This window comes from Ovis canadensis, chromosome 7, assembly GCF_042477335.2.
Source record: "Ovis canadensis isolate MfBH-ARS-UI-01 breed Bighorn chromosome 7, ARS-UI_OviCan_v2, whole genome shotgun sequence".
NCBI classification, from domain to species: domain Eukaryota; kingdom Metazoa; phylum Chordata; class Mammalia; order Artiodactyla; family Bovidae; genus Ovis; species Ovis canadensis.
This window is the reverse complement of record NC_091251.1, coordinates 103078063-103091194: the sequence shown is the minus strand read 5'-3', so window position 1 is coordinate 103091194 and position 13132 is coordinate 103078063. Positions and strand designations below refer to the sequence as shown.

At 45.2% G+C, this 13132-nt stretch overlaps 1 protein-coding gene across 3 annotated transcripts in view; it reads left to right on the top strand.

The window, feature by feature from the left end:
• The window catches only part of STON2 (stonin 2), a 174082-nt gene that overhangs the window by 67748 nt on the left and 93202 nt on the right, over positions 1-13132 (top strand). For 2 of the 3 annotated variants that reach the window (XM_069595224.1, XM_069595223.1), the window contains exon 4: positions 4843-5037. The exons of the other annotated variant lie outside the window; for it this stretch is intronic. In XM_069595224.1, the coding sequence (XP_069451325.1) occupies positions 4843-5037 (195 nt within the window). The remainder of the gene's footprint in view (positions 1-4842; positions 5038-13132) is intronic. 3 annotated transcript variants of the gene reach the window in all.

The following is a 13132-nucleotide window of genomic DNA, read 5'->3' as shown; positions in this document are numbered from 1 at the left end:
ATTTGCTAAGCTGATAAGTAAAGTGTATGAGATCAAATGAGAACAGATGGTAGGATACAGAGACATCGCCTCTCCCAGCTACTTTGATTTTTGTTGTTCAGTTGCTCAGTCATGTCTGACTCTTCATGACCGCACGGACTGCAGCACGCCAGGCTCCTGTGTCCTCCACCATCTCCCGGAGTTTGCTCAAATTCATGTCCATTGAGTCAGTGATGCCATCCAGCCATCTCATCCTCTATCATCCCCTTCTCCTCCTGCCTTCAATCTTTCCCAGCATCAGGGTCTTTTCCAATGAGTCGGCTCTTTGCAGCAGGTGGCCAAAGTATTGGAGTTGCAGCTTCAGCATCAGTCCTTCCAATGAATATTCAGGGTTGATTTCCTTTAGGATTGACTGGTTTGATCTCCTTACAGCCCAGGGGACTCTCAAGAGTCTTCTCCCAGCTTTATTATTCTTAGTTTTTCTTTCGAGGGAAATTTGAGAGTGTTAACTAACAAATGTAAAGAAGCTATATCTGGGGCGTTCCCTAGTGGTCCAGTGGCTAAGGCTCTGCATTCCCACTGCCCGGGAGCTGGGTTTGATCCCTGGTCAGGGAACTAGATCCCACACGCCACAACTAAAAAAAGTTCAAACGCTGCAACTAAAGATCCCGTGTGCCACGGCAAAGACCTGGTGCAGATAAATAAATAAATAAATAAATAAATAAGAGCTAATGTGAAAATACAAATAGTTAAAATAAATTCCTTTCTTGAATAGTCTTTTGATATGTAGCTTTAATAAGCTTTATTAAAAGGATCACGTTTAAAGTGTGTATTAAATTACAAAGGGCGACAGTACAACCCACCACGCAGTTTAATAAATAGAACACTGTCATCACTCAGAAGCCCTCTGTTTCCCCACTGATCATGACATCCTTTTTCTAGACATCCACTTCCCTCTCTCTGTCACCCTCTCCCTGGGTTTTGTGATAACTGCTCTACTTTTTCTAACAGCTTTCCTACACATGCATCTCAAATGATAGAATTGCATTTCATCTGTTTGTGAACCTTATGTAAGTGGAATAATACAGTATGTATTATTCTGTGGCTGACTCCTTTTACACTTTATTTATGAGGTTTTTCCATTTCATTACCTGTAGGTATAGTGTTTATTGCAGTATATTCCATCTTAGTGAAAGTGGAAGTCTCTCAGTTGTGCCTGACTCTTTGCGACCCCATGGACTACACAGTCCATGGAATTCTCCAGGCCAGAATACTGGAGTGGGTTGCCATGCCCTCCTCCAGGGAATCTTCCCAACCCAGGGATCAAGCCCAGGTCTCCCGCATTGTGGGTGGATTCTTTACCAGCTGAGCCATAGGGGAAGCCCCAAAATATTGGAGTGGGTCGCCTATCCCTTCTCCAGCGGATCTTCCCAACCAGGAATCGAACTGGGGTCTCCTGCATTGCAGGCAGATTCTTTACCAGCTGAGCCACCAGGGAAGCCCATTCCATCTTAGTAATATTCCACAGTTCATTTACCCGTGCTGTGTGATGGATATTGGAGTCAATCTACTTTGGGGCAGTTAGGAACGTGTTTCTGTGAGCATGCGTTTTGCCTTTTCAATGAGCCTTCCTATCCTAGTGAACACGTGTAAGTGCAAGTGATTCTCGTGTTTAAAAACATCTGAGAACTGCTGTGTGCTGCAGGAGGTGTTTATCTTCCACTCGATCAGATGACTAACAGCAACCCGTTGTCTGCGGTGCTTCCAGTTTACTTTCCTACCAGCCACACAGAAAAGCTGCCGTGGCTCCACTGCCCTGACTACACTGGGATAGTCATGTTTCACTGTTTTTGTCACGAGGAGGCAGGGAGGAAGGGAAGGGTGAAGACCAATAGTAGCTCATGTGGTTTTAATCTGCATTTCCCAGATTACTAATGAGGTTGAGTTTGGTGTGTTTCTTTTTTTTACTTTTTTTTCCATTTAGTTTTTTCCTTTCATAAAATGCCTATTTGAGAGTATTTTTTGATGGTATTTCCCTTTTTCTTGCTGATTTCTAGGAGTTCCTTGTAGACACAATGTGTGGCAGATATCATCTCCCACCCTGTGGGTAGTCTTTTTACTCTTCGTGTGTGCTTAGTAGCTCAGTCGTTTTCGACTGTTTTGTGACCCCATGGACTGTAGCCCGCCAGGTTCCTCTGTCCCTGGGATTTCCCAGGCAAGAATACTGGGGTGGGTTGCCATTTCCTTCTCCAGAGGATCTTCCTCACCCAGGGATCAAACCCTAGTCTCCTGTCTCCTGCCCTGCAGGCAGATTCTTTACCTGCTGAGTCTTTGGGGACACCCCCTTTTACTCCTTATGGTGACTTTTAGTGAAACGAAGTTCTTAATTTTAATGATATGAAATTTGTTTATTTTTCTTTTATGCTTGGTGCTTTTTTGGTCTCAGTAAAGAAAATCTTTCACTACCTCCAAAATCATGACTACATTAAGCTGTTTGGTTGGCCAAAACGTCTGCTGGATTTTTCCATAAGCTGTAATAGATCTTTTTGGCCAACCCAATATATGCCTTCTAAAGAACATCTTATGTAGGCTTTCACACTTTGACATTCAGCCCACTTAGAATTGATTTTTCTGTATAGTGAAGTTGGAGTCTAATTTCACTTTTTTCTTATAGTAGCGTTTTTTCTATCATTTATTTTAATGTGTATTTTAAAATGCATTTATATTATTAAAATTTTGATTTCATTCATATCTAAATTGTGTAATTCTGCTTACTGCTTACTAAGAGGGGAAAAAAGCCATGAATTGGAGAAGGAAATGGCACCCCACTCCAGTGTTCTTGCCTGGAGAATCCCAGGGATGGGGGAGCCTGGTGGGCTGCTGTTTATGGGGTCGCACAGAGTCGGACACGACTGACACAACTTAGCAGCAGCAGCAGGATTTTGATTGAGAGTGCAAAATTCTATAATCCAGTTTAGGGAGAATTAACATCTTTACAAGGGCTTCCCTGGTGGCTCAGTGGTAAAGAATCCACCTGCCAAAGCAGGAGACACAGATTCAATCCCTGGGTGGAGAAGGTCCCCTGAAAAAAGAAGTGGCAACCCACTCCAGTATTCTTGCCTGGAAAACTCTAAGGACAGAGGAGCCTGGCAGGCTGCAGTCCATCGGATCACAAAGAGCTGGACACGACTGAGCCACAAAACAGCAACAAGCATCTTTTCATCATCAGTTCTTTCAGTCAATGGATATAGAATCTCTCCATCTATGTAGATCCTCTCTGCGGTCTCTTAACTTTACAAGTGTCTCCTCTGGGGCTTTGCCCCTCTTTTGTTAAATTTATTACTGCATATGCTTCGTATTTTGTGTTGCTTTTATAGATGCTATATTGTTTTCTTGCTGGTTAAAGACTTGTAAAACTTTTTAAATGTTTGCTTTGCAAAGACCCTGTTAAGAAAATAAGGAGACATTCACATATGCTGATGGGAATGTTAAATGGTCCAGCATCTTTGGAAAACTGTTTGGTAGGTTCTTATAAAACTAAACATGCAGTTACCATATAACTAAGAAACGGTACTCTTGGGTGTTTATCCCAGTGAAATTGAATCTTATGTTCATACAAGAATCTGTACATGAATGTTCATAGCACCTTTATTTATAAGAGCCAAGGACTGGAAACAGCCCAGGTGTCCTTTGGCCGATGAATGGAGGACTACCTGTAGTACATCCATACCATGAAAGACTGCTCAGCAATAAAAGGGAATGAAGCACTGATACGTTCAACAGTGTCAGTGAACGTCAAAGACGTTAAGCTGAGTTTCTTTCTTTTTCATTCTTCCTTCCCTGTCCTCAGTTTTTTCAGCACTTGCTTTCAGTATTTGTCAGTGACCTTGCAATAAGCCTCTCAGGAAACAGCATGGAGAAGCCATGTGACAGGCAACTGAGCAAAAACAACTTAGGAACATCAGGAAACTCAAGAAAGGGACTCTGCAAAATGGTTTTTGCTGAATTCAGTGTGTAGGGTTACAGAGATAAAGCCAGATCCTGTGCACTTCCCCCATTAAAGGTATTTTTCATTGTTCAGCAGGTCAGCAGCCCTGGTAGATCTCAATTTGTATTTGTAACAGACTGCAGACTCCAGTTACAGTCAAACTCAAGGCAAGCAGACACACATCGCATTTCTAGGCGAATACGTATATATTCAAGTTCCTGCCCCTTAACCCAATCTAGCTCAAATTTTGCAGTGCAGGTTGGTGAGTTTTCTTGAGATGGTTGGCGTGCCACTAAAAATGGAGGAAAATGTAAGGGTAAGGGTGAAACTGCGTTCACGTTGGATCTGAATGAAGGGGCAACCTAGGTTAGAGATCTAAGTACAGCCTAATGTATGAAATAGACACCTGAGGGGAACATACTGGATAGCACAAGGAACTCGATGTAATGAGCCGCGGTGACCTAACTGGGAGGGAAATCCAAAAGCGGAGGGATACATGTGCGTGTATGGCCGATTCATTTTGCTGTGTAGCAGAACCTAACGCAACATTGTGGAGCAACTGTACTCCAAGACAAATTTCAAAGAAGATGAAGAAATACAAGTAGAGCCTAAAATCGCACATGTTCTTTGAAAAGCGAATTTTCTATTTGAGGGTCCTGAGACTTTAGTTATAACACCGGTTTTGAGCACGACTTGCTGGTGGGGTCTCGGTCAATTAGTTTTCCCTGTCTGTGTCAGGAGTGACACTCCCTCTCCTTCCTTGCCTTGTACGGTTGTTGAGGTGTCATAGGATCAGAGCAACATCAAAGTCAGACAAGCGCTAAAGACGAGCAGAGTGCAGCTGTTTACCCTGGATGCTTTTGGTTTGTCCCCAGCCACATCACTGACCACGCCCTGCTGGATCTGCCCTTCCTTTGACTCCCTGGGGAGATGCCCTCTGCCCTCCGAGAGCAGCTGGACCACACATTCTGAAGACACCAGTAGTCCTAGTTTTGGCCCCTCATACACAGACCTGCAGGTCGTCAGTGCTGGGGAGCAGAGTGGCCTGGCTTCGGGGGCCGACTCAACAGGTAAGAGGGAGCCTCAGGCCAGAGGGTTCTGCAAGTCGCTTTTGGTTGCCTCTCATCAAATCTCTGCAGCCAGCTTTGTTTGCAGAATGATGTCAGGCGTAGTCATCCAGTGGAGAAAGCCAGAGCCCTCGGTGTTTCAGAATTGTGTTGGGGAAAACACGTGCACACAGACTGGCTGGTTGGTTGGCAGGTTCGCACACCTGGGAAACCACTTGCCATGCTGTCTTAAGGGGCTGTCTTCTGACTGTTCTGTTCAAGCACAGTTCCCTGTCGGCTTGTTTTCTCCTTGGGTAACTGAACGGTGTGAGGTGCGCAAGGCTGAAGCTTTCATCCCACCACCTACGCACCTCCCCTGTTCTGCAAAGGGAGGTTAGATTTAAGCAGAGAAAAAAGTGAACGCTGTGTGAAGCGGAATGAGAATCGGGCTGCAGCCGCTGTGTCCAGGCTGCAGATAAGTTTGTTGTTCTGTTTATTCTTTTGTGCCTGAATACTGAGCTAGCTGTGCATCAGTCTGAAACATCCCATGTTCTCATTTATAGCATTTCCGGTAGGTGTATAAGGTGGATGCTTGCTAGCTTTGCAGGTAGAGGTTGCTGGCCTGTCCCTAAGCTCTGGATTGTGGCTTGAGTTTACAACAGCATTGGAAGGACGTTGCCTTTGCTTAGGGTTTAGGCCATTTGGCCCCAGGGATTGCCTTCCTTTGAAAGAAATAGAGTTACTAATGGTTTCTCTGTAGATGAATTTACCCAGGATGTCCGGCAATATTTGTTTCTCCTTCACAAACCTATCCTTTGGGAATGTGTGTCTGGATCCATTTTCAAATTTCAGGTAACATTTGTCCTCATGCTGTGTGCTCCTGGGGGTTTCCACAAGTGGAGAGAGTGATCCCTCTTGCAGACTAAAGGGTTCAGACAGGATTTGGTTTGGTATTTGATAATATTGCAAGGAATCCTGGTTTATGATGATCTCTTTCTGAAGAAGCCACAGTTCTTTATCACATTTTGTTTGCTCTGACATCCTCTCAGTTCTGGTTGATGCTCTGTGACTGATATTCTTGGTCTGTGGCTGGAATATGCACCCATCTCCCCCACGGGGAACGTTTCATGGATGGGAGCGTCTCGTGGATGGGATGTCAGAAGCTGAGGCCGTGCTGGGCTCCCTTTGCCTCTCCTTGCTCCCAATCTCCTGGCCCAGCCTTCCCCTGGAGGAGGAGGCATGCAGTGTATTTGCTGAGAGCACACGGACGCTGGAGTCAGACTGCTCAGGTTTGTGTCCTCCTTCGGCTGTTGTGACCTCAGGCAAGATTCTTAGTAGCTTTAGGACTCATTCTCCCCATCTGAAAAATGGCCATAAGAATAGTACTTACCTCTGCCAAATTACTACTCAGCCCAAGTGAAACAGTTTACGCATAACAATTACACAATGCCTGACACAGAATAAAGGCTCATCGAGGAAAATTTCCTCCCTCTCCTGCCCCAGGGTTCTGGTTGCTTAAAAGAAGTAGAGGTGGGCTCCTCACTGCAGGATGAGTCAAAATCGCTGGACTCAGGTTGATTTTTTTCAGTCTCCTCTTAAGTGAAAATTGCTTTCATTCCTAGAGGTTCAGATGGTGAAGATCAGAGCTCTAGGCTGACCTGAACGTTGCTCATCGGTCCCCAAAGCTTATAATTGTGTTCAGTATCTACCTTTTTGTAGAGAAGGCCTCGGCCCTGTCTTTTGGTTGGGGTCCTGGCAGGAAGTGGATGGTGCCCTCAAAGGGGTTCATCTGAAGGGAGTTTAATGCAAGGACTGCTTACAGAGGCAGCAAGAGCTTAGAGTCACGAGACAGGGGCTATCCCATAGGTTGCAAGAATAGCACCCCTGCCAGGGGCTCGGTGAATTGGGGAGGGCGAGGGAAATAACCCCCCCAAACTTGTGCTGGCCCTCCCATCAGCAGACCTCATCAGAAACCAAAGAACACAAGAGCTCGTAGCGGTCAGCCCACACAGCAGGTGTCGGGGGGTGGAGAATGGCTTTGGGGTGAGGGGTGAGGTGAACAAGTGGAGAATGGGATGGGGCGAGGCTGATGCTCGTGGTCCCTCTCCTGTGTGAAGTGGGATCGCGGTGGCCTCGGGTGGGCCCGGCCAGCTTACTTTGGCTCTGTTGCTCTGTACCCTGCACAGCAAGCCTTGCCCCTTCCTTGCCCCCCAGGGCAGCTGTTCTGTAGTGGGTTGGCAGCGTCTCCGGGCAGCCCCCGATTCCCACTGTAATTGTGGAAGAGAGACTCTGTGATCAGCCTACCCCTCTCTTGTCATTTTCTACCAAGGGAATAATTAGGAGGAGGAAGGCAAACATCCCCCAAATCCCCTCACCTTGGTTAAATCACAGGCTGAGGGCAGAGCTGGAGAGCCGTGTGGATGTCTGCTCTGGGGTTCGACTTGCCGGTGCAGATGGTACAGGTGGGAACAGGCCAGATCCCCCAGTAACACCCTGTCTCTCCAGGGTCCCCTTCCGCCAGATGACAGGCACACCCTGTTGTCTTCAGCAGTCAGAGTAGCTCTGTAAGGCCACTAGTTTTACCTGAGTTGATAAACAGTCAGAGGGGCCAAGAAATAAAAAATCAGCATTCTTCCTCGGAAGTCCATGGCAACCCAGGGAAGAGAAAATACAGAAACGTTTGCCGTCACACAGGCTGCTGTCAAGTGGTGGGTCTGCATTTTGGTTTTGTTTTATGCACAGGAAAGGTGTTGGGTTTAGCGTGGGAATAGAATGCTCGGTCCTGTGTGCAAACGGAGGCGTGTCATCCTGAGTTAAGCACACAGCAGGTGTTTAATACTTGTCTGTTGAATGGCTCCTTGGATGATAGGAGTAGGATTGCAGGTGGTGAGACTCCTGCATCCCAGACATCTGTATCCCACGTGGATCTGAGAGTCTAGCATTTCTCCCAGGTGTGTCCACGTGTGTGTGTTAGTTGCTCAGTCATGTCTGACCCTTTGAGACCCCATCGACCGTAGCCCACCGGGCCCCTCTGTCCATGGAATTCTCCAGGCAAGAATACTGGAATGGGCTGCCATTCTCTTCTCAAGGTGATCTTCCCAACCCAGGGACTGAACCCAGGTCTTCCTGTATTGCAGGCAGATTCTTTACCATCTGAGCCACCAGGGAAGCCCAAGTGTGTCCCATGCAGCACCTTAAGAAAAACCAGGAGGCTGGATTCTCCAGAGAGTCGTAACTTGTATTAGCTTATTAAAGATAGAGTCATAGCATGTATTAGCTTATTAAAGATTTTGAAGAATCCTGAAATGATATATGTTTATGTATGGATCTACATGTGTGTGTAATTTATATTTGTGTGTGTATACGTGTATACCCAAGCTTCCTTGGTGGCTATGGGGTCACGAGAGAGTTGGACACGACTTAGCAACTAAACGGGAGAAGGCAATGGCAACCCACTCCAGTACTCTTGCCTGGCAAATCCCATGGACGAAGGAGCCTGGTAGGCTGCAGTACATGGGGTCGCTAGCAGTGGGACACTACTGAGTGACTTCACTTTCACTTTTCACATTCATTTATTGGAGAAGGAAATGGCAACCCACTCCAGTGTTCTTGCCTGGAGAATCCCAGGGACGGGGGAGTCTGGTGGGTCGCACAGAGTCAGACACGACTGAAGTGACTTAGCAGTAGCAGTAGCAACTAAACAGCAGCAATGTATGTATGTACACACACACCTATGTTTATATATGTATTCAAATAAATTTGGTCTTCCGTTCATCCACAGTGCCTACCTGGTTACCTGGTCAGATCTCAAAGTACAGAAACCCAAACATACATGAATTCGCAGATTTGAGCTGGAAGCACATGCCATTGCTAAAGTGTTGGGAATCCAGAGAAACCAGAAGGAAATACTTGGACAAACTTCTCTGGATTTGCAAAGGTCGCTCTACTTTGTCTCACGCTCTGCTATACCTTTTGGCCTTTTTAAAAATTCTCATTCAATAGACTCAAGACTACATTTTGCCAAACATTCTTTGTATTTAAAGCCCTTGTGGGCTTTAAAATAAATGTAGACCAGATGTTCTTGATTTATTTGCATTTAACTGATCACAGTGGAATTCTGCCAGAGCAGTAGGATATCCCGAGGGATTTTGGACTTTTTCTTTTCTCAGACACAAATGTTTAAGATGGGTAGAAAGCTTTGGACTGGAAAGTTCACTTTTTTTGTGACAAGCATTTCTTAGATGCTCCGAACGTTTCTCTTTTCAATGACTAGTTAAGGATGGTGTGAAAACATCACAGGGGCTGTGTGCCTCTTTGCAGGATGTAACATGTTTCTCTGTTGCCTGCTTTCTCATAATCCTGCTGCCACTGGTGGAACACTAGGTTCAGGGGCCCAGAGTCCCAGTAAGCTTGATGGAGCTACAGGGGGTGCTGGTTATTCTTTTTTTTAATTTTTGATTTATTATAAACTTATTTTTGACTGCTCTGGGTCTTTGTTGCTGCACACAGACTTTTTCTAGTTGCAGTGAGTGGGGAGCACTCTCTAGTTGTGGCTTTTGGACTCCTCCCGCTTGCAGCATGTGGGTCGAATCTGTGACCCCTGCATGAGCAGGCGAACTCTTATCCACTGTGCCATTAGCCAAGTCCACGATTCTGGTTATTCCTAAGGCACATTTGTATTTTATGATTTTCTTTTCACCTTGAATATATTTTGTGTGGAAGACAAAATGAGTTAACTTATTTAGAAATTCTTTACCCAGCTACAAATATCAGTGATAACTCATATTCCTCTTGAGTATTAGTCTCTAGATTAAAGGACAGTAGAACATACTTTTAAACAAACTACATCTTTTTCTCTTTCATTGAAAGTGAAAGTCGCTCAGTCTTGTCCAACTCTTTGCCAGGATTCTCCAGGCCAGAATACTGGAGTGGGTTGCCATGCCTTCTTCCAGGGGATCTTCCCAACCCAGGGATTAAACCCAAGTCTCCCGCATTGCAGGTGGATTCTTTACCATCTGAGCCACCAGGGAAGCTATCAGGGAAGCCTTTCTCTTTCATTACCAAATGTAAATTTGTCCCCATTTCTGTTCTTAGGATGCCCAGGATCTTTGATGTTCTTCTGTTTTAAATTCTTTTTGGGGGGGAGGGTAGAAGTCACATGATGTAAAACACATTACTTTAACCATATTTATTGGTACAGTTCAGTGGCACAAAGTTCACTCACATTGTTGTGCAACTCTCAGCGTCATCCATCTCCTGAATTTTTCATCTTCCTAATCTGAAACTCAGTCCCCATTAAGTACCAACTCCCCAGCCCCCGACCCCGGTATCTACCAATGTACTTTCTGACTCTATGAATTTGACTATTCTAAGTACCTCATATAAGTAGAATCAGTAGAATCAAACAGTATTTGTGTACACCTAGAAGGCAATGGCACCCCACTCCAGTACTCTTGCCTGGAGAATCCCACGGACAGAGGAGCCTGGTGGGCTGCAGTCCATGGGGTCGCGAAGAGTCGGACGCGACTGAAGCGACTTAGAAGCAGCAGCAGCAGTGGTGAAGAACCTTCGCACCAATACAGATGTAAGAGATGTGGGTTCAATCCCTGGGTCAGGAAAATCCCCTGGAGGAGGGCATGGCAAACCACTGCAGTGTTCTTGCCTGGAGAATCCCACGGACATAGGAGCCTGGTGGCCTGCAGTCCATAGGGTTGCACATGCTTGAACACAACAGAAGCGACTTAGGACACACTCACACACAGTGTATACTGGAATGCATTTTTACGATTAACTTAGTATATGGCGTACAAACAGATTGTACCTGCTTCCCCGCCCCGCCCCCACCCGTGCAATGGTTTGTTTCCATTAGGTTGTACATTTTGGATTTAAATCGGTATTTTAAAATTCTGATGATTGCTTTCTTTGAAAGTTTCTCCAGAGAGGTTCAAAAGTTTCTCAGAAATACAAACTTTTTTTTGAGTAAAACTGGTATTTTACCTGTCATTGCAAATATAGAGAAGAGTAAGATATATGACATCTGTCTATGAAGAATGGATAATCTGCAGACAAATTTTTGCCTTTGAAAGGATTATTATATATAACTTTAAAAATAGTTTTTATCTATAGAGCAACTAGTGTGTGCCAGAAATTAGTTTTCATCTACAAAACATCTAGTCTGTTACACACACGTACACACACATTTAATCTTTACAATCTTTTAGATCCGTCTAGTCAAGGCTATGGTTCTTCCAGTGGTCATGTGTGGATGTGAGAGCTGGACTATAAAGAAAGCTGAGCGCTGAAGAATTGATGCTTTTGAACTGTGGTGTTGGAGAAGACTCTTGAGAGTCCCTTGGACTGCAAGGAGATCCAACCAGTCCATCCTAAAGGAGACCAGTCCTGGGTGTTCATTGGAAGGACTGATGTTGAAGCTGAAACTCCAATACTTTGGCCAGCTGATGCGAAGAGCTGACTCATTTGAAAAGACCCTGATGCTGAGAAAGATTGAGGGCAGGAGGAGAAGGGGACGACAGAGGATGAGATGGTTGGATAGCATCACAGACTCGATGGACATGGGTTTGGATGAACTCTAGGAGTTGGTGATAGACAGGCGTGCTGCGGTTCATGGGGTCATCAAGAGTCGAACACGACTGAGCAACTGAACTGAAGTAGATATTACTATTTCATTTTATAGATGCAGAAACATGGCTAAAGATATGAAATCATCTGGCCAAAGACACATAACTCTAAAGGTAGCATTGGGATTCAATCCCAGTCTCTGTCCTCCGTTTCCCCAACCGGTGCCTGGCAATGAGAGGCTAGTGTTTGTGGATGCAGTGAGCGTGGACAGGGGTTGCCGACAGCCCTCCTGGGACCTGGCACTGCTTCCTCTACGTCCCAGGGGCTGTGTACAAACCTCCGTCTGGGTCAATCTCACCGGATGGCGATGACTTGTTCAGGAGTCCCCACTAGACTGAGACCTTTTTGAAAGCTGGAACCACATCCTATTCATTTTATATTCCCATAGTGTGCCTGGCACATTGAAATTACCCAGTGGATCCTCATAGAATAAATTAACTATTCTGATAAAGGGCTGGAAGGCCTGTGTTCCCAATCCGACTCTCCAATTATCTAGGCTTAAGTGTGTTTGCTAATTGAAGTGTAATTTTATAACAGGGAAGAAGTAAAAGAAAACAAATAGTTACAGCTATTGTGAAAAGATGACTTTTTTCCCCTGTGTTTTCAAATGTTAGACATTTATCCAGTGGTATCCATTCATTTTGTTTTCCAGTTCTTATTTGGATCTTATTATCAGCTTTTGGGCTTCCCAGGTGGCTCAGTAGTACAGAATCCATTTACCAATGCAGGAGACAAAGGTTTGATGCTTGGGTCAGGAAGATCCCCTGGAGAAGGAAATGACAACCCACTCTAGTATTCTTGCCTGGAGAATCCCATGGATGGAGGAGCCTGATTAGCTACCATCCATAGGGTTGCAAGAGTCAGACACAACTTCAGTGACTAAAGAACAACAACAAGGATGTTTTAAATTGTATGTGAGTGTATATGTGTGCAGTGGGGGATTCTCTCTCTGTTTGGTATCTCAGAATCTCACTTACCCAGAATATGTCAGAGAGTGCAAAGAAGGTGATTTGGGGAAAGTTTTTCTGTGATAGTCCTTGTGACTATTGAACCATTGGTGTAAAGCAAAATCTGAGAAGTGTCAGAGTTTCAGATGCTGTGCTCCATACAGATGATCTAAACCAGATCTTTTACAGCTACTTGGTAAACGAACAAACGAAAAACTGTGACCTCCAACCAGAGATTTTGCAAATCCCCTTTAGAACTGCTAATGCACTAGTCCTGAAGAGGAAGTGACGACTGCAATGCCTTTTGTTGATTACCTTCTGAGGTGTTCTGTGTAGTGTTGTGATCTTCAGCTTTACAGATGATGACTCCCAGAGGCACACATTTGTTAAGTGACGGAATTCGGATTGATGTCCAGGCTTGTTGACGCGGTGCAGCTCCGCCCGTCCGGTAGCAGAGCTCTCTGCAAGGACCACGTTGCGGCACCCAGTCCTACAGGGCAGAACTTAAGAGGCTGTGTTCTTCCAGTGCCAAA